We start from the raw sequence: 26,486 nt of genomic DNA on the forward strand, positions 1-26,486 counted from the left end.
TGTTTGCAGCTGGCTCCTTTGTCCTCCCTGTTAACAGGGAAGGAACGCCCTGCTTCATTTGCAAGAGCAGGACTTATCAGAACGTCTTGTTTGCACGGAGTCCTCTACACAAAGCCTACACAAAGCCTAACAGAAAAGGGTTTAATGAAGGGAGTATTTACTAGCGTGTGTTCAGGTTTAAGAAAACCAGTCGGGCGTGGTGGCTTACGTCGGTAATCCCAGCACTTTGGGAGGGCAATGGGAGAGGATGACTTGAGCCCAGGAGTTCGAGACCAGCCTGGGCAACATAGGGAGACCTCATCTTTACTAAACAAGGAGGGAGGGAGGCAGGGAGGAAGGGAGGGAGGGAGATAACCCTCAAGACTGTAAAACACCCACGGACTACCAACAGCTGAAAGCTTTATCACCACGAGGCCTGAAAGAACAAGGAGAGGGAGCTGTTACCACCTAACAGTTGTTGCTTAGGGAACTAACTGACAATACCACCTCCATGTTACAAGTGATGAAACTAAGGAGAATGATAAGACAAGGAACACAGGATATGGAATCCCGGGGGAAGAAACTTAGTGAATCTGAAGCATCTAGCGGCTACCAAGGTACTTTAGAGACTTCCCCCGTGGATGGTTAAGCTACCATCCTCACCTTGACCTTCCCTGCCGCCCACCGAAAGTGACCGGAAGAAGAGCTTGACTATGACGACTAGGGACTACAAGTCCCGGCATGCATCTCTCCGCGTCTATCTCAAAACCTTTCAACTTTAGGATAAAAGGGCTTTTGGCAACCATGCGCATCTGGACCTGTAGTCGCCGCAGTTGAGGCTAGGCGCTTGCCGTAGGGCACTCATTGGCGCGCCCACGGCACCGCCCTCTCGCCTTCGCCTCACGTAGCTTCTCCAGCGCGCATACGCGGCGCGTACCCACGCCCTCCGCCCCCTCCCCGGGCCTGCGGCGCAGGCGCGCGCAAGCTCCGCGGGCCCGGTAGGCTGGGGGTGGGGGAAGAAGGAGGGGAAGGGAAGGGGGGTTGGGTGTCTGGTGAGTAGACGGCTGTGGGGCACAGAAGCGCGAAGGCCTGGCTGTCGGGCAGGTGAACTCTGCACGGGGTCTAGGGCCCGCTGAAGGGTTCGGAACCGAGTCAGCGCGCCTTGCGAGCAGGATTCGCGCAGCTGAGACCCGGAGGTCCTCAGGGGGCGAAGCCCCGGCCTAGGCCTCGCGGAAATGCCCAGCTGCGGTGCTTGTACTTGCGGCGCAGCTGCCGCCCGGCTCATCATGTCCTCACTCGCCTCCGCGCAGAGAGGTAACGAAATAGTGCCACTCCTGAGCCCTCAGCCTAGGGGGAGGGGGTGGACTGGCCGGTGGGTGGGGGTCCCGGGGAGGGCACGAGGCCTGCTGCATCCGGGGAGTGTGAGGGAATGGGCGGCACTTCGCCTGGCACCCACTGCTTTCCCCGTGGAATGGGGCTCTACCGACCTCTGGAGCAGCCGTTGCTCAAATTGGAAGTAAACTCCTTCCCACGCGTCTTCCTGCGCGCTTTCAGGCCCGCTGACTTTGGGGCCGGAATGCGGCCACTTCGTAGAAACCCTGAAAGAGGCACAAAATGTTCCTCTTATTAAAAAATGCCTCCAGATCCCACTCAGCCCTGCCGGGGACCGCCGCCTGCCCCGGCCGCGGCTCTTCTTCCGCAGCCTGGCCGGGATCCCTCTCGGGCCCGTTGAGGGCTCCAGGAGGGGCTCGGCTGAGGGGCTGTCCCTGCTAGGGTCCCCTAGGACTCAGGGCACCCAGCTGACCGTCCCGGACGCAAGCCGCGCGATACCAGAGATGTTACTATCACTGTGCGGCCCAGACACTGGGACATAAACAAGGTTCACAATATTTCGCGGCGTCAGGCAAGCCCCGGGGCACGCAGGACAGCGGCGGGGGAGATGGGGAGAGGTCCCGCAGGAGTTGGTTCGGAAGTCCTTGGGTGTTTCAGCAGTCCTTTGCTGGCTTTCCCAACTTGACCGGGAGGTAGTTTCCTAAGAGTGGCGCATGTTGTTTACCTTTCCTTTCTGTTTATCTGAAGCTGTGAAAGAATGGCGCCCCAGCCAAGAGAGTCTGGAAAATAAACTTTTTTTCTCTTCCTCAAATCTATGGATGTCAGACCACGAGGCTAGATCCTGTTATAATCACTGACTTCTAGACAAATTCTTTTTATTTTGACTTACCGGTTCATGACCCTTGGATGGATTTCTGAAAAGGTCCCTTTTGTCTAACTTTTAAACCAATTATAAAATCCTTATTGTTTACTAAATATATCTTCCAGTTTCTTTACTACACAAGGAGGGATTGAATGAGGTAATGTGGGCAGAAGCATTTTGTAAAATGATACATAAATGTAAGAGAGTGAATTTAATCCTAAATCATTGTTAAGCCTCAACCAGTAGATGTCCCGATTCCAGGAATTCGATTTGCAAACACTTTAAAGTGTTTTTTTAATCCATTTATGTGACATACATTAATATTTGTCGAGGGCCCACTATGTGCCAGGTCTTTTAGTGCTGGAGGTAAGAGTGGAGAGTAAGTCCTCACCCTCATGTTTAAATCTAGTGGAGTAGACAAAGAATAATACAGTTGACAGTGGTTGGATGAAGTATGTGTGTGTTCTCTTTGGGCAGGGACGGCTTCTTTGAAAGTGTTCTTGATCTGTTCTAGCCAAGAGTCCGTGAACACTTTTGAATCATAGGAGATAAGCAGTTATTTTTTTTTACTTTCAAAACGACTGGTTTCTTTCTTTTCTTCTTTTCCTTCCCTCCTTCCTGTCTTTCTTTCCTTTCTTTCCGTCTTGTTTCTTTTTTTTTTTTTTTTTTCTTTTTGAGACAGAGTCTCGCTCTGTCGCCCAAGCAGGAGTGCAGTGGCGCAATCTTGGCTCACTGCGAGCTCCACCTCCCGGGTTCACGCCATTCTCCTGCCGCAGCCTCCCAAGTAGCTGGGACTACAGGCGCCCACCACCACGTCCGGCTAATTTTTTGTATTTTTAGTAGAGACGGGGTTTCACCGTGTTAGCCAGGATGGTCTCGATCTCCTGACCTTGTGATCCGCCCGCCTCTGCCTCCCAAAGTGCTGGGATTACAGGTGTGAGCCACCGCCCCTGGCCTCTGTCTGTCTGTCTTGATGGAATCTGCTCTGTTACCCAGGCTGGAGTGCAGTAGCGTGATCTGGGCTCACCACAACCCCCGCCTCCTGGGTTCAAGCGGTTCTCCTGCCTCAGCCTCCCGAGTAAACTGGGATTACAGGCGTGCACTACCACGCCCAACTAATTTTTATATTTTTAGTAGAGACGGGGTTTTGCCATGTTTGTCAGGCTGATCTCCAACTCCTGGACCGCAGGTGATCCACCTGCCTCGGCCTCCCAAAGTGCTGGGATTACAGGCGTGAGCCACCGCACCTGGACTAGTATTTCTTTTTAAAAACAGTTGTTCTGAAATTTAGAAAGCTTTGTCTGTATGATAAAGTTCTGTAAACAGTGAAACTTAAATTGTGTTTTCTGGTTGCTGCCAGGTAATCTGGTGAAATACACTTTACAGAAATACTTCTCTTTTTTGGCTTTCAGAGCTTCTTCACCTGAGGTTTACAGGCCCCCAAAGGGTCTTTGCATAGAATTCAGAGGTTCTGTGAACTTTATTTTCACTAAGCTCTAGCTGAAACATAAGATTTCCTTGGCCTATGAATGTTCACAACACATCCACAGTAGTCTTAGAAGTGTCTGTGACTTTGTCATCAATCAAAATCAGAAATATTTTCATACCACGTTATAGTTGTTGATATTTCAGAATATTGTTCATACTTTTTGCTACTTTGAAATCATAGTAATTATTTAAAAAACTGTTAGATCTTATTTAATTTTGCTTGTTAATAAAGAGAAATATTTAAAAAATTTTTTTGATAACTACCTCTTTATAATTTGTTTTGTTATGTATTTTTTTTATACATTTAAAAATATTCTGAGAAGAGATCTATTCGGAGGCTTCACCAGACTGCCCAAGTGGTTCATGTCACAAAAAGTGTTAGAAACCCCAATTAGTTTGCTACAGAGCTTTATCATTTTTATGAGAATTTTATGATTGGTGAATGGTCATTTTGATTGCATCTGTCACTCTCCGTCAATTTTTTTTTTTTTTTTTTTTGAGACGGAGTCTCACGCTGTTGCTCAGGCTGGAGTGCAGTGGTGCCATCTTTGCTTGCTGCAACCTCCGCTTCCCGGGTTCAAGCGATTCTCCTGCTTCAACCTCCCGGGTAGCTGGGACTACAGGTGCGTGCCACCATGCCCAGCTAATTTTTTGTATTTTTGGTAGAGATGAGGTTTCACCATATTAGCCAGGATGGTCTTGATCTCCTGACCTCGTGATCCTCCCGCCTTGGCCTCCCAAAGTGCTGGGATTACAGGCATGAGCCACTGCACCTGGCCCCCTCAATTACTTTTTCTAAGCCAACTTTTGAGATTGATACTTTATTTATTTATTTATTTATTTTGAGATGGAGCCTTGCTCTGTTGCCCAGGCTGGCATACGGTGGCACAATCTCCGCTCACTGCAACCTCTGCCTCGTTCAAGCGATTCTCCTGCCTCAGCTTCTCGAATAGCTGGGATTACAGGTGCCTGTCACCACGCCTGGCTACTTTTTGTATTTTTAGTAGAGACGGGGTTTCACCATGTTGGCCAGGCTGGTCTTAAACTCCTGACCTCAAGTGATCCACCCACCTCAACCTCCCAAAGTGCTGGGTGGGATTACAGGTGTGAAGCACTGCACCTGGCTCCTTCAATTTTTTTTATTGTGGCAAGATACATGTAAGATTTACATGACTTAACTATTTTTAGTGTATAGTTCGGTAGTATTAGGTACATTGATATTGTGCAACCATTGCCATCACCTTGTAAAACTAAAGCTCTGTACCCATTAAAACAATAACTCTCCATTTTCCCCAACCCCCAGGAACCGCCATTCTACTCACTGTCTATGATTTTGCCTTCTAAGTACCACAATTTTTTTTTTTTTTTTTGAGACGGAGTCTCGCTGTGTCGCCCAGGGTGGAGTGCAGTGGCCGGATCTCAGCTCACTGCAAGCTCCGCCTCCCGGGTTTTTACACCATTCTCCTGCCTCAGCCTCCCGAGTAGCCGGGACTACAGGCGCCCGCCACCTCGCCCGGCTAGTTTTTGTGTTTTTTAGTAGAGACGGGGTTTCACCGTGTTAGCCAGGATGGTCTCAAACTCCTGACCTCGTGATCTGCCTGTCTCGGCCTCCCAAAGTGCTGGGATTACAGGCTTGAGCCACCGCGCCCAGCCGATAACACAATTTTTTAAATAACTTTTTTTTTTTTTTTTTTTTTTTTTTTTTGAGACGGAGTCTCGCTTCTGTCGCCCCAGGCTGGGAGAGTGCAGTGGCCGGATCTCAGCTCACCGTGCTCCGGCCCCAGGTTCACGCTTATTCTCCCTGCCTCAGCCTCCCGGTAGCTGGGACTACAGGCCCGCCACCTCGGGCCTCGCTAGTTTTTTGTATTTTTTAGTAGAGACGGGTTTCACCAAGCCAGCTAGATGGTCTCGACCCTGACCTCGTGATCCTCGCTCAGCCTCCCAAAGTTTGGGATTACAGGCTTGAGCCATACCGCCAACACAATTTTTTAAATAACTTTTTTTTTTTTTTTTTTTTTGGAGACAGAGTCTTCCTTTGTTGCCCAGGCTGGAGTGCGGTGGCACGATCTTGGCTCACTGCAACCTCCACCTCCTGGGTTCAAGCAATTCGCCTGCCTCAGCCTCCTGAGTAGCTGGGATTACAGACACCTGCCAGCACACCCAGCTAATTTTTGTGTTTTTAGTAGACAGGGTTTCACCATGTTGGCTAGCCAGGCTGGTCTCGAACTCTGGGATTATAGGCATGAGCCACCACACCTTGCCTTAAAGAACATTTGAAGTTTGTTTCCATTGTTATAGATTTTTTTTTTTTTTGAGATGGAGTCTTGCTCTGTCACCTAGGCTGGAGTGTGGTGGCACAACCTCAGTTTGCTGCAACCTTTGCCTCCTGAGTTCAAGCGATTCTCCTGCCTCAGCCTCCAGAATAGCTGGGATTACAGGAACCCACCACCACGCCTGGCTAATTTTTTTTTTTTTATTATTTTTAGTAGAGACGGGGTTTCACCATGTTGGCCAGGCTGGTTTTGAACTCCTGACCTCAAGTGATCCGCCAACCTCAGCCTCCCAAAATGCCAGGATTACAGTGGTGAGCCACCACACCTGGCCCAGATAGTATTCTTATATAATAACAGACGAGTTGCTGTCAGATGTTTATTCTCATTGGTAGAAATAATAAGAATATAGGGCATAAATGGCCTTTTAAAAAATCGTACAGGTGAGGCAGGTGTTGAACTCCCTTCAAACTTTGAAAAAGCCACATATTGTTATGACGTGGTTAATCTTACCTTACTTCTAAAGGACACATACTGAAAGAAACACCTTTATTTATCTAGAATCTTTCAGAGGCTCAGACCTGGCCTGTTTTTGAAAGGACTTTGCCTCTGTTGGTGTCATTATTTTCTCTCAGTTTATACTACTGCTGTGAAAATGATAGCTTTTTTTCAACCTCCTTTATGCTCAAGGAATTTTTGTTTCCAGGGGATTTATTGAGGCATATCTATATTTGATGTAGATTTCCTTTTATTTTCAGGTATTTCTGGTGGTCGTGTTCATATATCAGTTTTAGGAAGGCTTGGGACATTTGAAACTCAGATTCTGCGAAGAGCTCCTCTTAGATCCTTTACAGAAACGCCAGCATACTTTGCCTCAAAAGATGGGATAAGTAAAGATGGTTCTGGAGATGGAAATAAGGTAATTATTTTATCTTATTGGCACCTGTGAGTTCCCTCCTTTAAAAAAATGTAATAGTACTGTCTGTTACTGGCTTATATGTTTTCTGTAGGCAATATGAGATAGCTAAAATGATCTGAAGAATTTTACGTAATTAGATGTTTCATTTTGAACCTTAAAATACTTTTATAAGCATTGCACATAGTAAGCAGTAATTAAAATTTCTAACACCCCAAAGTAGTAAAGAAGTGTCATTAAATGACTGTTGGTCAGTAGGATTGAATTAGGAATAGCCATAATTTCCTGCTTTCATATAACTCTTACAACTTGTGACAGTATAAACCTCACTTTATCCTCTTATCTAAAAATTTCAGATTCGTGGTATAACTTAAATGTTGGGCTACTCTGGTAGCCTAAAAATTTCAGATTTCTGGTACAACTTTATGTTGTAGCTAGCAAGTAGATGATTGGTGGTTGTATTGAGTCAGTGACTTACCAGTTTTTTTCATGATGTGAATTTGACTAACACTTGAGTTAATCTTATATGTTAGACAAAATGTGAGGCACTTACATATCCGTACTTAATCTTAACAGTGACTCTCTGATGTGGGTAAAATTATTCCCATTTTAGAGATGAGAAAAGTTGGATCTAAGAATAATCAGAGTCACTACCTACCATGATAATAACTCCTGATTCAATTTCATTGAAATGCAGTTTTTTTCTCTTAGTAAATTTTCTAGTGCCTGAGTCATTGAATGAAAACTCTTTATTATATATGTTGACACATGTTATATAAAAGACTACAGATATACATGCATTTACTAGAACTGATTTGATTTTTGAAGTAAATAGATCTTCTGACACCAGAAATAGTAGAATTATATTAATAATTTCATCCTAGAAATTTAGAAAATTATAAAATTAATTACAAACAATATTGTTTATATTTAAGTTGGTTGCCTGAAACTAATAATTGACACTCTTCCTTTTTTCTCCTTCATAAACATTAGAAATCAGCAAGTGAGGGAAGTAGTAAGAAATCAGGCTCTGGGAATTCTGGGAAAGGTGGAAACCAGCTGCGCTGTCCTAAATGTGGCAGCTTGTGCACACATGTAGAGACCTTTGTGTGTAAGTATTACATCTTCTTCTGCTCTTTTTTCCCTACATTTTCTATGAATTATTAAATGTATAAAAATATGTAAATTATGTAAAATTTATAAATACAGGCCAGGCACAAATGGCTCATGCCTATAATCCCAGCACTTTGGAAGGTGGAGATGGGAGGATCCCTTGAGCCTAGGAGTTCAAGACCTGCCTGGGCAACATGTTGAGACACCTGTCTTTACAAAAAAAAAAAAAAAAGGCCAGATATCTGGTGGTGCATACCTGTAGTCATAATCATGCCACTGTACCCCATCCTGGGTGACAGAGACCCTGTCTCCAAAAAATATATATATATATAAATTGTATTAAATGTGTAGAAATATGGATTATATGAAATAGATAAATTAATGTGACTTTGTATGTTATATGAATTATATATAAATTGTATGAGCTCACCTGATTCTCTCTTATGTTCACCGTATACTAGAAAATTCTCAGGACTGGTAATACTTTGCGCTGTTGTGTAAGAGATAATTTAAGAAAAATATTTGCTTCTTTATTTTGCTTAATTGTGTTTATTTCAGATTGGATTTTGTGAATTTCTGGGTGTGATCATTAGGCTATAGGAGAACCAGGACTTATTTATTCTGTATTTATTACTACATTCTTCAAATACATATTGAGTATCACATGGCTGGGAAGGCTAGTCATTCATATATTAAGGTAAATTCCCTTAGTACTTCCTAAAGGAGGTAAGCCCTCAATTCTGGGAAGCATCTGATAATTATTAATGATTCAGACACTCGGAGAAGGAAGAAATCAGGGCTGGGCACTGTGACTCACACCTGTAATCCCAGCACTTTTGGAGTCTGAGGTAGGCAGATTGCTTGAGCCCAGAAGTTCAAAACCAGCCTGAGCAACATGGCAAAACTCCATATGTATTAAAAAAAATTTAAAAATTAGCCAGGCCTGGTGGTGCATGGCTATAGTTCCAGCTACTTAGGGACTGAGATAATGAAGATCGCTTGAGTCCGGGAGGTGAGGCTGCAGCGAGCCAGCCATTGAACTCCAGCTTGGTGACAAAGCAAGACCCTGTCTCAAAAAAAGAAAAAAAAAAGGGAAAAAATCAACTGTCCTACTTTTGCTGTTAGTGTCAGTAACTCTCTGAAATGCAAAGATTCTCCTACAGATATTTTCATCAATGAATCAAATAATCAAAAAACTCATTACTTACATGACTTAGAGTTAGTGATAATGAATTGTACCACCATGTCAGCCTTCCTCTACAATCCAATTGAAGAAAACTTTAAGATTATAAGACTTCAGTGTCTGATGGTTGGCTAGGGGGTATTCTCTATCTTCTAATCCTAATATTGAGACTTTGGTTACAATTTCACACTTACCATTAACAGTAATTGGCCACCGTATGAAAAGGTACTAGATGTAGTATGTTTTTATGTACTGGAAAGACTTAAAGTAGCTCCATCCCATAGCTGGAATATTAGGGGTTCTGAACAAAACTTAATTTGGATCACAACGTAAAATGAAAGTGGGCTGGGCACGGTGACTCACACCAGTAATCACAGGACTTTGGGAGTCCGAAGCAGGCTGCTCACTTGAGGTCAGGAGTTTGAGACCAGCCTGCTCAACATGGTGAAACCCCATCTCTACTAAAAATACAAAAATTAGCCGGGCATAGTGGCGTGCATCTGAAGTCCCAGCTGTTTGGGAGGCTGAGACCGGAGAATCGCTTGAACCTGGGAGGTGGAGGTCCTGGTGAGCCAAAATCACACCACTGCACTCCTCCAGCCTGGGCAACAGAGCAGAACTCCATCTCAAAAAAAAAAAAAAAAGGTAGAACTGGATGATAAAACCTTCTAAACAAATTTGATGTGATACAATAAAATTATACAGAGGCTGAAAATTGCTTAATTTATGAGGTCAGTGTCTCCTATTTTAACCAAGAAATTTTCCTCCTTTTTTTTCTTCAAAGAAACATTTCAACGTTTACAGACCTAAAGAATACTTTCTTGCCAGGCATGGTGGCTTACGCCTGTAATCCCAGCACTTTGGGAGCCTGAGGTAGGCGGATCACCTGAGGTCAGGCGTTTGAGACCAGCCTGGCCAATGTGGTGAAACCCCATCTCTACTAAAAATACAAAATTAGCTGGGCGTGGTGATGGGCACCTATAATCCCAGCTACTTGGGAAGCTGAGGCATGAGAATTGCTTGAACCCAGGAGGCAGAGGCTGCAGTGAGCCGAGATCACACCACTGTACTCTAGCCTGGGAAACGAGTGAAACTCTGTCTCCAAAAAAGAAAAAAGAATAATTTCTTAGAGTAGAAAAGGAAAGAAACTAATATTTAATAAATGCCAATATATATAGTTTTGTTCTTGGAACCTTAATTTTGCCAGAACAAAGAGTATTCTCCTTTTTATAAATGAAGAAACTGAGATTTAGCAAGTTTAAGTAACTCATTCAAGGTCACATAGCAGTGAAGATTTGCTATTCAGAAATTCCTATATCGTACATTTCTACCATCTGGAGATTCTTTAGGGGTAAACTAGCTCCTCTTGGGATTAAATTTATTTTTCTTCTATGCATTCTTTCCAAAACTTGCCAGGTTGTATTAGTCACTAAAGGTGATTGTTAAACTTAGAGATTTCCAAAATCCTTCCCTAGAGATTAAGATTCTGTAGATGTGGGATGGGGTCCTAGAATCTGTATATTAGTAGTATCTGTATATTATTAGTTAGACCAAGTGTGGAAATACTATAGTGTAATCAGTTCAAGGCTGAGGCCTGTTTGCTTTGAGAATTCTAATTGGGGGTGGTGATATGGGAGTAGAAAATGTGGAAGGGAAGAAAAAAAAGAGCACACACTTAAACTTACAAAATTAATAAGCAAATGTGTTGATTCAGACGTCGCTAGGCTCAGAAAATATGCAGATGATCATGACACCGTCCCTGTCCTCTGTAACTATTTGTAGGCCCTAGCAGTGCAGTAAGCCCCTCCTCCCTTAGTTTTGCATACCCATATTAAAAGTCTTTTCAGAATGCATCCTTTTGAATCCTTCTGTGTCTGATCATTAAAAGTTGGGTCTTCACAGTACTAAAGAGAGTTTTATTTGATCTCAGGTTACTAACAGGTTGAGCTTCCATAGTCTGAAAATCTGGAGTTCAAAATGCTCCAAAATCTTAAACTTGTGAGTGCATCATGATGCTTAAAGGAAATGCTCCATTGGAGCATTTCAGATTTCAGATTTCATGTAGGGGTGCTTAACCAGTGTATTTCTGCAAATATTCCAAAACTTGAAAACATTTGAACTCTGAAACACTTCTGGTCCCATGCATTTTGGTTAAGGGATACTCAGCCTGCTTTTTTGTTTGTTTTTTGTTTTTATTATTTTTTTGAGACAGAGTTTTGCTGTTCTCACCCAGGCTGGAGTGCAGTGGCACGATCTCGGCTCACTGCAACTTCTGCCACCTGGATTCAAGTGCCAGCCCCAGGTGCCTCAGCCTCAGCCTCCCAAGTAGCTGGGATTACAGGTGCCCACCACCATGCCAGGCTAATTTTTGTGTTTTTGGTAGAGATAGGGTTTCACCTTGTTGACCAGGCTGGTCTGGAATTCCTGACCTCAGGTGATTCAGCCGCCTCAGCCTCCCAAAGTGCTGGCATTACAGGTGTGAGCCACCATGCCCGGCCTGCATTTTGTTTAAGTCTGCATTTATTTGGATACTAGTTCGTAAACATCTATGCTTTTTGGTCACTTGTGATTCTTTCATGAATGGCCTGTTTAGGTAATTGTCTAGTTTTTTGTAATTTTTTTTTTTTTTTTTTTTTTTTTTGTATTTTTTAGTAGAGATGGGGTTTCACCATGTTAGCCAGGATGGTCTCGATCTCCTGACCTCGTGATCCGCCCGTCTCAGCCTCCCAAAGTGCTGGGATTACAGGCTTGAGCCACTGTGCCCGGCCTACTTTTTTGTATTTTTAATTACTTGAGGAATGCATATATCCATCCTCCTTTATGAGAAAAGAATAGACCCTTATAGATGGAGCTAAAGTTCTATAACATATCTTCATTGAACATGTGATTTTTTTTTTTAAAGTATAAATAGCATATTCATATTTTCGCAAATTGCTTGTTTTCATTATGCAATGTTTTGAGAGCTGTGTATGTTAATGCAGTTGACTCTTGAACTGTGGGTTTGAATTGCTCGGGCCCACTTATACCTAGCTTTTTTTTGGCCAGACACATATGGCCAGCATATATGAGGAGCTAACTTCATATATGTGGGTTCCACAGGGCCAACTGCAGGACCTGAGTATGCATGGATTTGGTTATATGTGGGTGGTCCTAGAACTAGTCTCCTACGTGTGCCATGGGACAGCTGTACATGTGGGCCTAGTCCTTTCCTTTTAAAAATTTGAGATATCATCATTCATATACCATGCAATTCATCTTCAGTGGTTTTAAAATATTTACCAAGTTGTGGCCCGGCACGGTGGCTCACACCTGTAATCCCAGCACTTTGAGAGGCCGAGGCGGGCAGATCACGAGGTCAGGAGTTCGAGACCAGCCTGACCAACATAGTGAAACCCCATCTCTACTAAAAATACAAAAATTAGCCGGGCTTGGTAGCAACCACTTGTAATCCCAGCTGCTTGGGAGGCTGAGACAGGAGAATTGCTTGAACCCGGGAGGCAGAGGTTGCAGTGAACCTAGATCATGCCACTGCACTCCAGCCTGGGTGACAGAGCAAGACTCTGCCCCAAAAAAAAAAAAGCCGGCGCCGTGGCTCAAGCCTGTAATCCCAGCACTTTGGGAGGCCGAGGCGGTGGATCACGAGGTCAGGAGATCGAGACCATCCCATAACATGGTGAAACCCCGCCTCTGGCCAGCACTAGCCGGCTGGTGGCGGGTGCCTGTAGTCCCAGCACGGAGGCTGAGGCGGAGAATGGCGCGGAACCCGGGAGGCGGAGCTTGCAGTGAGCCCAGGATCAGCCCACTGCACTCCAGCCTGGGCCACACAGCCAGACTCCATCTCAAAAAAAAAAAAAGTTGTGAGTGGTGGTTTCATGGGCCCAATCCCAGACTTTGGGAGCATGGAGACAAGGTGTGAAGATCGGTGACCATCCTGACACCGCCTCTTACTTCAGCACAAAATTAGCCTGGCGTGGTAGCGACGCCTGTAGTCCCAACTACTCAGGAGGCTGAGGCAGGAGAATCTCTTGAACCCAGGAGGCGGAGGCTGCAGTGAGCCGAGATCACACCACTGCACTCCAGCCTGGGTGACAGAGAAAGACTTCGTCTTGTCTCAAAAAGAAAAAAAAGATATTTACCAGGTTGAATGATCATCTCCACTATCTAATTCCAGAACATTTTTCATCATCCCAGAAAGAAACTCCATAGCCCTTAGTCACTCTCCACCCTTCTCCCCTCCTAGCCCTGTTAACTATTAACTACTTTCTCTATCAATGGATTTGTCTACTCCGTATATCTCATACAATGTAATTATATGCTATGTGGCATTTCATATCAGCCTTCTTTTTTTTTTTTTTTTTTTTTTTTTTTGAGACGGAGTCTCGCTCTGTCGCCCAGGCTGGAGTGCAGTGGCCGGATCTCAGCTCACTACAAGCTCCGCCTCCCGGGTTCACGCCATTCTCCTGCCTCAGCCTCCGGAGTAGCTGGGACTACAGGCTCCCGCCACCTCGCCCGGCTAGTTTTTTCGTATTTTTTAGTAGAGACGGGGTTTCACCGTGTTTGCCAGGATGGTCTCGATCTCCTGACCTCGTGATCCGCCCATCTCGGCCTCCCAAAGTGCTGGGATTACAGGCTTAAGCCACCGCGCCCAGCCCCAGCCTTCTTTTCTTTAGCTTAATGTTTTCAAGGTTTATCCAGGTTGCAGTATATATCAGTATTTCCTTGCTTTTTATGGCTGAATAATATTTCATTGTTTAGACATTCATCAGGTGATGGACATTTAGATTGTTTCTACTTGTTGGCTGTTCTGAATAATGCTCCTGTGAACATCTGTGTACCAGTTTTTGTGTGGACATATGTTTCTAATTCTCTTGGGTATATATTTAGTAGTGGAATTGCTGGGTCATGTGTTAACTGTTTAGTTTCTGCAGAATTGCCAAACTGTTTTCCATAGCAGCTGTACCATTCTACAATCCGACCAGCAATATGAGGGTTCCAGTTTCTCCACATCCTTTTTACCACTTGTCTTTCTTTTTTTTTGTTTGTTTTTTTTGAGACAGAATCTCACTCTGTCACCAGGTTGGAGTACAGTGGCATGATCTCAGCTCACTGCAACCTCCACCTCCCAGGTTCAAGCAATTCTCCTGTCTCAGCCTCCCAAGTAGCTGGGATTATAGGTGCCCACCACCACACGCAGCTAATTTTTGTATTTTTAGTAGAGAAGGGGTTTCACCATATTGATCAGGCTGATCTCGAACTCCTGACCTCAGGTGATCTTCCTGCCTCAGACTCCCAGAATGCTGAGATTACAGGCATGAGCCACTGCGCCCAGCCTGTCTTTCTTTATTCATAGTGGACATGAAGTGGTATCTCATCATGGGCTTCTTTTGATTTTATTTTGTTTTTAGAAACAGGGTCTTGCTCTGTCGCCCAGGCTACAATGCAGTGGCGCAGTCATAGCTCATAGTAGCCTCACCTTCTCTGTTCAAGTTGTCCTCCCACGTCAGCATCTTGAATAGCTGGGACTATAGGCACATGCCACCGCAGAGACAGGGTCTCATTTATGTTGCCCAGGCTGGTCGCAAACTCCTGGGCTCAAGTAATTCTCCTGCCTTGGCTTCCCAAAGTGCTGGGATTTTGTGCTACCTCCGGGGATTCACTGTAGTTTTGATTTGCATTTCCCTAATGACTAATGATGTTAATCTTTTCTTAAGTTTTTTGGTCATTTGTCTGTCTTCTTTGGAGAAGTGTCTATTTAAATCCTTTGTCTTTCTTCCTCCCCGCCCCCAACCCCAGGCGGAGTTTCGCTTATTGCCCAGGCTGGAGTGCAGTGGCACGATCTTGGCTCACTGCAATTTTCACCTCCCGGGTTCAAGCAGTTCTCTGCCTCAGACTCCTGAGTAGCTGGGATTACAGGCGCCCACCACCACACCTGGCTAATTTTTTGTATTTTTAGTAGAGATGGGGTTTCACCATCTTGGCCAGACTGGTCTTGAACACCTGTGACCTTGTGATCCGCCCACCTCAGCTTCCCAAACCAACAAAATTTTACATAAAGCAATATAGGATACTTGTAGTAGCTGTTTAAAGGAAAGAATTTGTCTCCTGGTAACTTAATAAAATTAGATTTTTGCCGTTGTTTTTGGAGTGAAAATGCACAGTGAAAATTGGCCAGGCACGGTGGGGGCTCATGCCTGTAATCCCAGCAGTTTGGAAGGCCGAGGAGGGTGGATCACCTGAGGTCAGGAGTTCGAGACCAGCCTGACCAACATGGAGAAACCCCGTCTCTACTAAAAATATAAAATTAGCTAGACGTGGTGGTGCATGCCTGTAATCCCAGCTACTTCGGAGACTAAGGGAGGAGAACCACTTGAACCCAGGAGGCGGAGGTTGCGGTGAGCTGAGATCGTGCCATTGCACTCCAACCTGGGCAACAAGAGCGAAACCCCATCTCAAAAAAAAAAGTGCATTGCAATGCTTGTATTAAACCCCAAAATAGCATTTTGATAAATAACATCGAATCCTTGAATTTTAGGGATATGTTGAAAATATGTCAATGTAAAATTGTATTGCAAATATTCAAGTCAAATTTAAGCAACCTTTCAACAATAAGCAAAGAGGAATGTGATTTGTTGGTGTTTAATCCTTTTCCTTTTGACCTAATTTCCTTAGAGAAATATTTTGAACTTGTGCTCTCAGGCCAGATTTTCCTGTCACACTGCCTGAACTAGATCAGAGGCTTCTCTGCCCTTTAATCCTTGCCCTGTTTTCCATCAGTAACAATTGTAAACTAGTTCCTCATCATTATAAAGGCAGTGACTATCTTTCCCATTGATGAGAAGTGGTGATTATTTACTTAGGCTTGTGTTAGTCACAGATGCTTCAAATAGCTTGATCTTTTTCTTTAGGTAAGCATTTACACGGGATCAGTAAATAGGAAACATGGATGAAACCTCTCCTTAAAATTTGCTATTAGAATTTATCCAAAAAAATTTTTTTTTTTGAGACCGAGTTTCGCTCTGTTGCCCAGACTGAAGTGCAGTGGTGTGATCCCAGCTCACTACAACCTCTGCCTCCCAGGGTCAAGCAATTCTCGTGCCTCAGCCTCCCCAGTTGCTAGGATTACAGGCACGAGCCAACATGCCCGGCTAATTTGTGTATTTTTAGTAACAACAGGGTTTCACTATGTTGGCCAGGCTGGTCTTGAACTCCTTACCTCAAGTGATCTACCTGCCTCAGCCTCCCAAAGTGCTAGGATTATAGATGTGAGCCACCTCCGGCCCAGAATGTGTTTTTAATTAGTCTTGTGTTTAAGAACAGAAATATGGCCAGGCGTGGTGGCTCACGCCTGTAATCCCAGCACTTTGGGAGGCTAAGGCGGGCAGATCACGTCGTCAGAAGATCAAGACCATCCTGGCCAACGTGGTGAAACTCCGTCTCTACTAAAAGTACAAAAATTAGCTGGGTGTAGTGGCGTGCACCCAGCTACTGAGGCCGAGGCAGGAGAATTGCTTGGACCCAGGAGGCAGAATTTGCAGTGAGCCCAGATTGCACCACTGCATTCCAGCCTGGGCAACAGAGTGAGACTCCGTCTCAAAAAAAAAAAAGAGCCGGGCGCGGTGGCTCAAGCCTGTAATCCCAGCACTTTGGGAGGCCGAGACAGGCGGATCACGAGGTCAGGAGATCGAGACTATCCTGGCTAACACGGTGAAACCCCGTCTCTACTAAAAAAAATACAAAAAACTAGCCGGGCGAGGTGGCGGGCGCCTGTAGTCCCAGCTACTCGGGAGGCTGAGGCAGGAGAATGGTGTGAACCCAGGAGGTGGAGCTTGCGGTGAGCCGAGATCGCGCCACTTCCAGCCTGGGCGACAGAGCAAGACTCCGTCTCAAAAAAAAAAAAAAAAAAAAAAGAACAGAAACACAAGAATTGATTGAATTGATAATGAAGTGGTTTTGTTTGTTTTTGAGACAGAGTCTCACTCTGTTGCCTAGGCTGGAGAATAGTGACCTGGTCTCAGCTCACTGCAACCTCTGTGTCCCGGGTAACCCTCAAGTGATTCTTCTGCCTCAGCCTCCTGGGTGGCTGGGATTACAGGCACCTGCCACCACACCCGGCTGATTTTTGTATTTTTAGTAGAGAGGGGGTTTTGCCATGTTGGCCAGGGTGGTCTCGAACTCCTGACCTCAGGTGATCCACCTGCCTCGGCCTTCCACTATGCTGGGATTACAGGCCTGAGCCACCACACCCGGCCTAAAGTTGTTTTTTTAATATGGAATTGTCTGCTTCTTTCATTTAGTTTGTAAGGACGTAGGTGTGCTTGCTAGTGCAGTTTTTCCTATAATCTGTGGATAGATATAAATTTATATTTAAAATTTTCCCAAAGGAAAAAAAATTCCATGAAATTTTTCTCTGCAGTTCTCTCTTTCTAGTTGGATTACACAAAAATGTATTACTTAGACATACTAGCTTTGTATTTGCAACCTGTATCTATAAGAGATTCTCTACCAAATTGCTTTCTGAGGTCCCTGGTTACCATTAGTAGGGTTAGGCTGAGTTAAGCATGTATGTCCAAACCCAGCTACCTGGGAGGTGGGAGGATCCCTTGAGAACAGAAGTTTGAGGCCATCCTGGACAACACAGCAAGATGCCAGCTCTTAAAAAAAAAAAAAGAGTGGCTGGGTGCGGTGGCTCACGCCTGTAACCCCAGCACTTTGGGAAGCTGAGGCAGGCAGATCACCTGAGGTCAGGAGTTTGAGACCAGCCTGACCAATATGGTCAAACCCCACCTCTACTAAAAAATATAAAGTTAGCCGGGCGTGGTGGCACATGCCTGTAGTCCCAGCTACTAGGGAGGCTGAGGCAAGAGAATTGCTTGAACCCGGGAGGCGAAGGTTGCAGTGAGCTGAGATTGTGCCATTGCGCTCCAGCCTGGGCAACAAGAGCAAAACTCTGTCTCAAAAAACAAAAGTGTATATCCATATGTCTACATCCTGTAACCTTATGTTGTTTATTTTTATTTTGTTTATTATAAGAGGGCACGATGGGCACTATCTTGGCTCACTGCAACCTCTGCCTCCCAGGTTCAAGCAGTTCTCCTGCTTCAGCCTGCTGAGTAGCGGGGTTTACAGGCACTTACCATGCCCAGCTAGTTTTTGTATTTTTAGTAGAGACAGGGTTTCACCATGTTGGCCAGGCTGGTCTTGAACTCCTGAGCTTAAATGATCCACCCGTCTTGGCCCCTCAAAGTGCTGAGATTACAGGCGTGAGCCACTAGGCCCCACCAACATCCTATAACCATGTTTTGAAAAGAAAGAGTAGGCTGGCCTCAGTGGGTCACGCCTGTAATCCCAAGCACTTTGGGAGGCCAAGGTGGGAGGGTTACTTGAGTCCAGGAGTTTGAGACCCGCCTGAGCAACATCATGAGACCCTGTCTCTACAGAAGATTTTAGAAAGTAGACAGGCATCGGCCGGGCACAGTGGCTCACTCCTGTAATCCCAGCACTTTGGGAGGCCAGGGAGGGCGGATCGACGTCAGGAGATCGAGAGGTGCCTATAGTCCCAGCTACTTGGGAGGCTGAGGCAGGAGAATGGCGTGAACCTGGGAGGCGGAGCTTGCAGTGAGCCACTGTCACGCCACTGCACTCCAGTCTAGGCAACAGAGAGAGACTCCGTCTCAAAAAAAAAAAAAAAAAGGCAGGCATGGTGGCGCGTGCCTGTAGTCCTGGATACTCAAGGAGGCTGAGGTGGGAGGATTGCTTGAGCTTAGGAGGTCAAGACTGCAGTGAGCAGTGATCATGCCACTGCATTTCAACCTGGGCAACAGAGCAAAACCCTGTCTCCAAAAAAAAAAAAGAAAAGAAAAGAAAAAGAAATCACCTTTAACACAGGATATTCTGTAGCTGATCCATTGGAATTGAGAAATCCTTATAAATGTATTCATCTCCTGTGTATCCACAAATTTTTTTTTTTATGCTTTAAGTTCCATGATATATGTGCACAACCTGCAGGTTTGTTACATATGTATACGTGTGCCATGTTAGTGTGCTACACCTGTTAACTTGTCATTTACATTAGGTATATCTCCTAATGCTATCCCTCCCCTCTCCTGCAATCCCATCACAGTCCCCGGTGTGTGATGTTTCCCTTCCTGTGTCCAAGTGTTCTCATTGCTCAGTTCCCACCTATGAGTGAGAACATGTGGTGTTTGGTTTTCTGTCCTTGCGATAGCTTGCTCAGAATGATGGTTTCTAGCTTCATCCGTGTCCCTACAAAGGACATGAACTCATCACTGTGTATCCACATATTATTATTATTTTTTTTGAGACGGAGTCTCACTCTATCGCCCAGACTGTAGTGCAGTGGTGTGATCTCAGCTAACTGCAAACTCCGCCTCCTGGGTTCACACCATTCTCCTGAGTAGCTGGGACTACAGGCATGTGCCACCACGCCCGGCTAATTTTTTGTACTTGTAGTAGAGACGAGATTTCACTGTGTTAGCCGGGATGGTCTCGATCTCCTGACCTCGTGATCCGCCAGCCTTGGCCTCCCAAAGTTCTGGGATTATAGGCGTGAGCCACTGCACCCAGCCAAAAATTTTTTTTTTTTTTTTGAGACGGAGTCTCGCTCTGTCGCCCAGGCTGGAGTGCAGTGGCCGGATCTCAGCTCACTGCAAGCTCCGCCTCCCGGGTTCATGCCATTCTCCTGCCTCAGCCTCCCGAGTAGCTGGGACTACAGGCGCCCGCCACCTCGCCCGGCTAGTTTTTTGTATTTTTTTTAGTAGAGACGGGGTTTCACCGTGTTAGCCAGGATGGTCTCGATCTCCTGACCTCGTGATCCGCCCGTCTCGGCCTCCCAAAGTGCTGGGATTACAGGCTTGAGCCACCGCGCCCGGCCCCAGCCAAAAATTTTTTAAAGAAAAAAGAGAAACTCTTTTTATCCTCACTTTAAACTGCCTTTGTATTGCTTTCAAAGGCTGCTTGATTATCTTTAAATCAAATCAGTATGACTGAGAAAGCAGTATTTTGTTAGTTTCTTAGTGATTTTTTTGATCAGAGAAATGGGAACTAGTGGAGTAAAGATAAAATAAAGATATGAAATAATTTTTTATATATATATATATATATTTTTTTTTTTTTGAGATGGAGTGTTGCTCTATCTCCCAGGCCTGGAGTGCAGTGGCACAATCTCAGCTCACTACAACCTCCATCTCCCGGGTTCAAGCGATTCTCCTGGCTCAGCCTCCTGAGTAGCTGGGATTACAGTTGTCTGCCACCACGCCCAGCTAATTTTTGTATTTTTAGTAGAGACGGGGTTTCGCCATGTTGGCCAGGCTGGTCTCGAACTCCTGACCTTGTGATCCTCCTGCCTTGGTCTCCCAAAGTGCTGGGATTACAGGCATGAGCCACCATGCCCAAAAAACGCTAATGGGTTTAAAAGAATGTAAAGAATATACATTTTTTACATTTTTAGGAGTTAAAATAGATTTCTCTTTCAACTTTTGTGTATGTTTGAAACTTTTTATAATGTTGGAAAAATATATGAATCTTGTATTTTAGTTTGTTCATTCAAGTATTTCAATAAAATAGATGATTACTCCATATTCTCAAAGAGGTTTAAAAATCTTTTTTAGTGGGCCAGGCGTGGTGGCTCATGCCTGTAATCCCAACACTTTGGGAGGCCGAGGCAGGCAGATAACAAGGTCAAGATACCGAGACTATCCTGCTCAATATGATGAAATCCTGTCTTTTCTAAAAATGAAAAAATTAGCTGGGGGTGATGATGCACCCCTATAATCTCAGCTACTCGGGAGGCTGAGGCAGGAGAATCGCTTGAACTCGGGAGGCAGAGGTTGCAGTGAGCCGAGATCGCACCACTGCACTCCAGCCTGGCGACAGAGCGAGACTCCATCTCCAAAAGAAAAAAAATCTTTTTTAATGAATGGAAGATTGGAAAAATTTCACCCAATCTTTTAATGAAGTGTATCACAAAATGAAAGAACGTAATAGAAATGAACAAAAGGTAGTTGACTGAACTCATCTATCTTTGTAGAATACTTCATATATAAATGAGGCTTTTTGTGTGGCAAGTAGATGGAATAGTGAGTCTACTTTTTGTCAGGGGCATAGCTTTCATTTACAGTGGAGTCTTTAAGGCTAAACACTATTGGAATTATTTTTTATTTCCTTCTACTTACCTCTGTTTTCTTTTACAGCATCCACCCGTTTTGTCAAGTGTGAAAAATGTCATCATTTTTTTGTTGTGCTATCTGAAGCAGACTCAAAGAAAAGCATAATTAAAGAACCTGAATCAGCAGCAGAAGCTGTAAAATTGGCATTCCAACAGAAACCACCACCTCCCCCTAAGAAGGTATAAGTCTTAAGCTCAGTCTTACAAGTATTTTATCTTGAAAACATTCCATTGCTTCCCTTTCCCAAGTTTATATTGAATCCTAGTACTAGTATCTGAACAAGTATTACAGGTTCATAATATGGACCATATGTGGCTAAATTGTTATTGCCTTTTGGAATTTAAATATGGGGTCCGTTGCTTTTTCCCATGTTATGATTACTGTATTTAGTAGCAGTGAAATGTAGCTAGATAATTATTAAAATGTTAACTTGTTAATACCAAGTTAATCTGAAATAATATCTTTACCATAGAGCAAGCAACTTTTGATTTATTTTTGTTCGTTTGGACCCTTAAATAATACCAGCCTAGGCTGGTCCACTTGACTAGCCTTAAAAAAAAAAAACAAAAAAAAAAACCCTATAATTATCTCCCTTAAATTGGTCTATTTTATGGTAAAACAGCCTTCAGTCTAATAATATAAGCAAGTAGTTTTTTCATAGCCAGTGTGCCAGGGCTGCTCTGTATAGCACTGTGGCTTTGGTAGTGTGGACTCTTTAGAAGCCTCAGGCCGAGTATGATTTGGTCCTGTGAAACATAACAGAATGTACCACCAGCTCCATTGGGTACTTGGTGTGTGCTTTTTGAGAACTGGAAACCCTTGACCCTGGCTGTGTGCCTTCTGTTCTGGCTGTGTCTCAGATGTTTGCACATTTAGATTATTTCTCATTGCCTCAATGTATCTTTCTTCTACTGTGTTTAGATAGCAGTGCATTTGTCTCTACTTCCAAATGTGCTGTGACAGGTTTAATGTCATTGGTATAATTTGTAAGGAATAAAGATGTTTAAAACTATAAAAAAATGTATATGGTCAACTAAATAATTTGTCATTAAAAAAATGGAAAATATATTCTATACGAATTTGTGTAGACTTCAGACATCTGAGTTAAAATTCCAGGCAGTTTATTTTCAGGAGTTATACTGCTGAAAATAGTATAAATAATATATAAATATTGAATTATTTATTTTTTAATCAGGGTTTCACTCTCTTGCCCAGGCTGGAGTGCAATGGCACACTCATGGTTCACTGCAGCCTTAACCTCCCTGGGCTCAAGTGATCCTCCCACTTCAGCCTCCACAGTAGCTGGGTGCAGGTGTGTGCCACCATGCCCAGCTAATTTCTGTAGAGACAGGGTTTCGCCTTGTTGTCCAGGCTGGTCTGCACCTCCTGGGCTCAAGTGATCCACCCACCTCAGCCTCCCAAAGTACAGGGATTCCAGGCGTGAACCACCATGCCCGGCAGGAGTTGTTGAATATTAATTCACCAACTATTTCATTTCTATTCACTTTTTAGTGAATAAAAAATTTACCCCAGGTTCCAAGCTGTTGGCAATAACCAACTGTAGAACAGAGCTTTAGCTACTATTAAGAGTAAAGTTTTTAGGGTTCAGCCTGGTGGCTCATGCCTGTAATCCCAGCACTTTGGGAAGCCAAGGTAGGAGGATCGCTTGAACCCCAGGAGTTCAAGACCAGCCTGGGCAACACAGTGAGACCCTGTCTCAAAAAAAGAAAAAAATGTATCTTTAGAAAATTTTAAAAAATAATAAGAATACAGTTTTTAGGGTCTCATTTAGATAAATGAGTAGCTTTAAAGTTAATATCTGAGAAAAAACTAAATGTATTAAAACACATGGATACTGATAGTATAATGGCTTTTGATTATATAATGCCTGTTTCTGAAAAGGGTAGTTTTATAATATGTTATCTTTGTGAAGAATATTATTCATTTGATTGAGAGGTATAGATTTATTTTAATGATTTACATTAATGTTGAGACTTTTAGACCCATGGTGGCATGTGTATGTATTCTAAGTTACTTTAAATTTAATTGTTTATTAAAAAATAAAGATTGATAGCATTGTTTATAGAATAGAAATTAGCATAACACAGTGATACTTTGTTAAGCTAGAGAACAAATGAATTGTGTTTTTGTTCATTTAGTGTTTAGGGCCTCTGAATCATTGCTATATAATGTATTGTCATTTTGTTTTTAATGAGAGTCTTTGTCAGATTTAAAACTGTAAGCAAGTATGCTTAGTATATAACTTTTTAATGTGTGTGCTCTTATAATAGCTCATATTAAATTATTCATACCTAATCATTTTTCAGATTTATAACTACCTCGACAAGTATGTTGTTGGCCAGTCATTTGCTAAGAAGGTGCTTTCAGTTGCTGTGTACAATCATTATAAGAGAATATATAATAATATCCCAGCTAATCTGAGACAGCAAGCAGAGGTTGAGAAGCAGACATCATTAACACCAAGAGGTAGCGTTTTTGATAATTGACCTAAATAGAGATTGCTATGCTTAAAAGTAATCTTTATTTGTAACTCCTCACTTTCTTCTTAAAATGTTTTTTATATAGTGGAGCATTTTTCAAAGTGCAGGTTACTCCCCATTAGTGGGTCATGAAATCATTTTGGTAGGTTGCCAACAGCATTTTTAAAAAATCTGATAGATGTGAATAGAAAATATCAGAATATATTAACTTATAGTTAAGGTAAATATTATTTCTTAGGCCTGGCATGGTGACTTATGCTGGTAATCCCACACGTTTGGAGGCTGAGGTGGGGGGATCACTTGAGGTCAGGAGTTCGAGACCTGCCTGGCCAGCATGGTGAAACCCCGTCTCTACCAAAAATACAAAAATTAGCTGGGTAGGGTGGCATATGCCTGTCATCCCAGCTACTTGAGAGGCTGAGACAGGAGAATTGCTTGAACCTGGGAGGCAGAGGTTGTGGTGAGCTGAGGTCACGCCACTGCACTCCAGCCTGGGCAACAAGACTCCATCTCAAAAAAAAAAAAGGAAAAAAAAAACAACTTACGTTTTCAGTTATATGTGCATAGGTTCTGAGTCACAAAGAAAATTATACTACTTATTGAGGGTCTTAGTAAAAAATGTTTGAAAGCCACTGGGGTAGAGATTGAGACATCATTTTCACCACAACTAGTTCCCCATGGATGGATCTTAGCAATGCTCTGTACAACTCAGTTCTCTTGGGTTCAGGATACAGAATTTCATTTGCCTGTGTCAGAGATATGTGGAGATGATAACTGTTAATATATCCAGCACTCATTTTTCTTTGGGCCCTAGCTACAGAGTGTATAAGGTTAAGGGCAAATCTGTGAGTGATTCAAAGTACAGTTTCTATTAAGGGTAGATTCTAATATACCAGTACTGTATAATCTCAATTTACTATGGACAATAATGAGATATACTATGGACAGTTTACTGAGAATATACTGTGTAATCTCAATTTACTATGGACAATAATGTATATTAATAGAATGATTTTATTTAAAACAATTATGAATAGAGTAAATATAAATATTTAATTTTCTGTTTTGTTGGCCAGACAGCCCTGATTTCTGATTTAGGCCTACATTCCATCATTTTAGATTCTTTTAATTATCACTGTACAGTGTGAAGGAGTTCTGCTAAGTACTTAAATTTATAAATCTACATTATCTTTGATAGCCTTTAGTAGCAACTAAATGTATAATTTATTTAAATGAAGACACTTGTTCACTTGTTGAACTTACATCACATAACTGCAAAATAGTTATGTAATGGTATCAGTTATTTTTAGAAAGTATAAGTCATAACTAATGGAAGACTCAGAACCTTTTTTCTTTTTTTTCGAGACAAGGTCTTGCTCTGTCACCCAGGCTAGATTGCAACTCACTGCAGCCTCAACTTCCCAGGCTCCAGTGACCCTCCCACCTAACCTCCCAAGCAGTCCACCTGCCTCAGCCTCCCAATGTGCTGGGATTAATAGGCTTGAACTCCTGCGCCTGGCCTGAAATCTTCATTTTTATAAGATCCAAATAGCACTGATAGTTATGTGGCAAAACTTTTTTGTTTTCTTCAGTCAATAAATAAATATTTAAGCTATTCTAAGTGCTGGAGGAGCAAATGGTTATAATATGTATAGCATGAGGGGCTTAAACTCTTATTAAAGACTTATACCCTTACAGTAGATATCAATTATATATTTGACAAATATGAATATTAGCAACTGGACAGCCATCTTTATGCATGGTTTTGTTTTAATATAGAAAAGATATAGCGTATAGATTCTTTTTGAGACGGAAGTTGCCAGGTTGTTGCTGTCGGACACTGTAAAAGCCTGAAATTACTAGTTCAGTTCGGTGGTTGGATTGTTAGGCGCCTCGCCACCGCTAGATTTTGTATTTTTAGTAGACGGGTTTCACCGCAGCTAGCCAGGGTTCGATTCTGACCTCGTGATCTTCGTTCTGCCTTCCCAGTGCTGATTACAGGCTGAGCCACCGCCACCGCATAGCTGCATAGATTCTAATATGAAAAGCTGAAAAATGCTAGTGAACACATCCCTTTAAATATATTTGGGCCGGGCGTGGCTCAAAGCCCGTAATCCTGCACTTTGGGAGGCCGAGGCGGTGGATCACGAGGTCAGGAGAGATCAGACCATCCTGGCTAACATGGTGAAACCCTGCCTCTACTAAAAATAAGGCCAAGTGTCTAGCCGGGCGGTGGCGGCTCTGCAGTCCCAGCTACCGGAGGCTGAGCGGGAGAATGGCGTGGAACCCGGGAGTATGGAGCTTGCAGTGAGTCGAGATCAGCCACTGCACTCCAGCCTGGTGACTCGCCTCAAAAAAAAAAAAATAAAAAATAAATAAATAAATAAATAAATAAATATATTTGAAAGAGGACAGGAGGTGGGATACTCATTGTTTGTTCCCCCAAGGTAAACAAATATGTAATATTTTCATCCTCTTTCTTAGAGTTAGAAATAAGAAGACGGGAGGATGAGTACAGATTTACAAGTAAGTGACTTCAGATCCTCCTCTGTAATCATTCTTCCTTTTGACATTTATTTCAGTGAAGTGTTTTAGCAGTAACAGTGATAGACATGTATGTATTTGCTTGTGTATTACCAAGAAAGATACATATTATC

At 43.3% G+C, this 26,486-nt stretch overlaps 1 protein-coding gene across 2 annotated transcripts in view; it reads left to right on the plus strand.

Moving 5' to 3' along the window:
- Positions 1–828: 828 nt before the first annotated feature.
- Positions 829–26,486, plus strand: part of CLPX (caseinolytic mitochondrial matrix peptidase chaperone subunit X) — a 41,846-nt gene continuing 16,188 nt past the window's right edge. The window contains exons 1-6 of one of the 2 annotated variants that reach the window (XM_003901068.5): positions 829–1,293; positions 6,690–6,850; positions 7,841–7,958; positions 21,353–21,507; positions 23,656–23,815; positions 26,314–26,355. In XM_003901068.5, coding sequence (XP_003901117.2) covers positions 1,215–1,293; positions 6,690–6,850; positions 7,841–7,958; positions 21,353–21,507; positions 23,656–23,815; positions 26,314–26,355 — 715 coding nt within the window. In that variant the 5' untranslated portion in view covers positions 829–1,214. The remainder of the gene's footprint in view (positions 1,294–6,689; positions 6,851–7,840; positions 7,959–21,352; positions 21,508–23,655; positions 23,816–26,313; positions 26,356–26,486) is intronic. The other variant, XM_009210411.2, reaches the window with a different exon arrangement.

Source organism: Papio anubis, chromosome 7 (assembly GCF_008728515.1).
Source record: "Papio anubis isolate 15944 chromosome 7, Panubis1.0, whole genome shotgun sequence".
Lineage (NCBI taxonomy): Eukaryota > Metazoa > Chordata > Mammalia > Primates > Cercopithecidae > Papio > Papio anubis.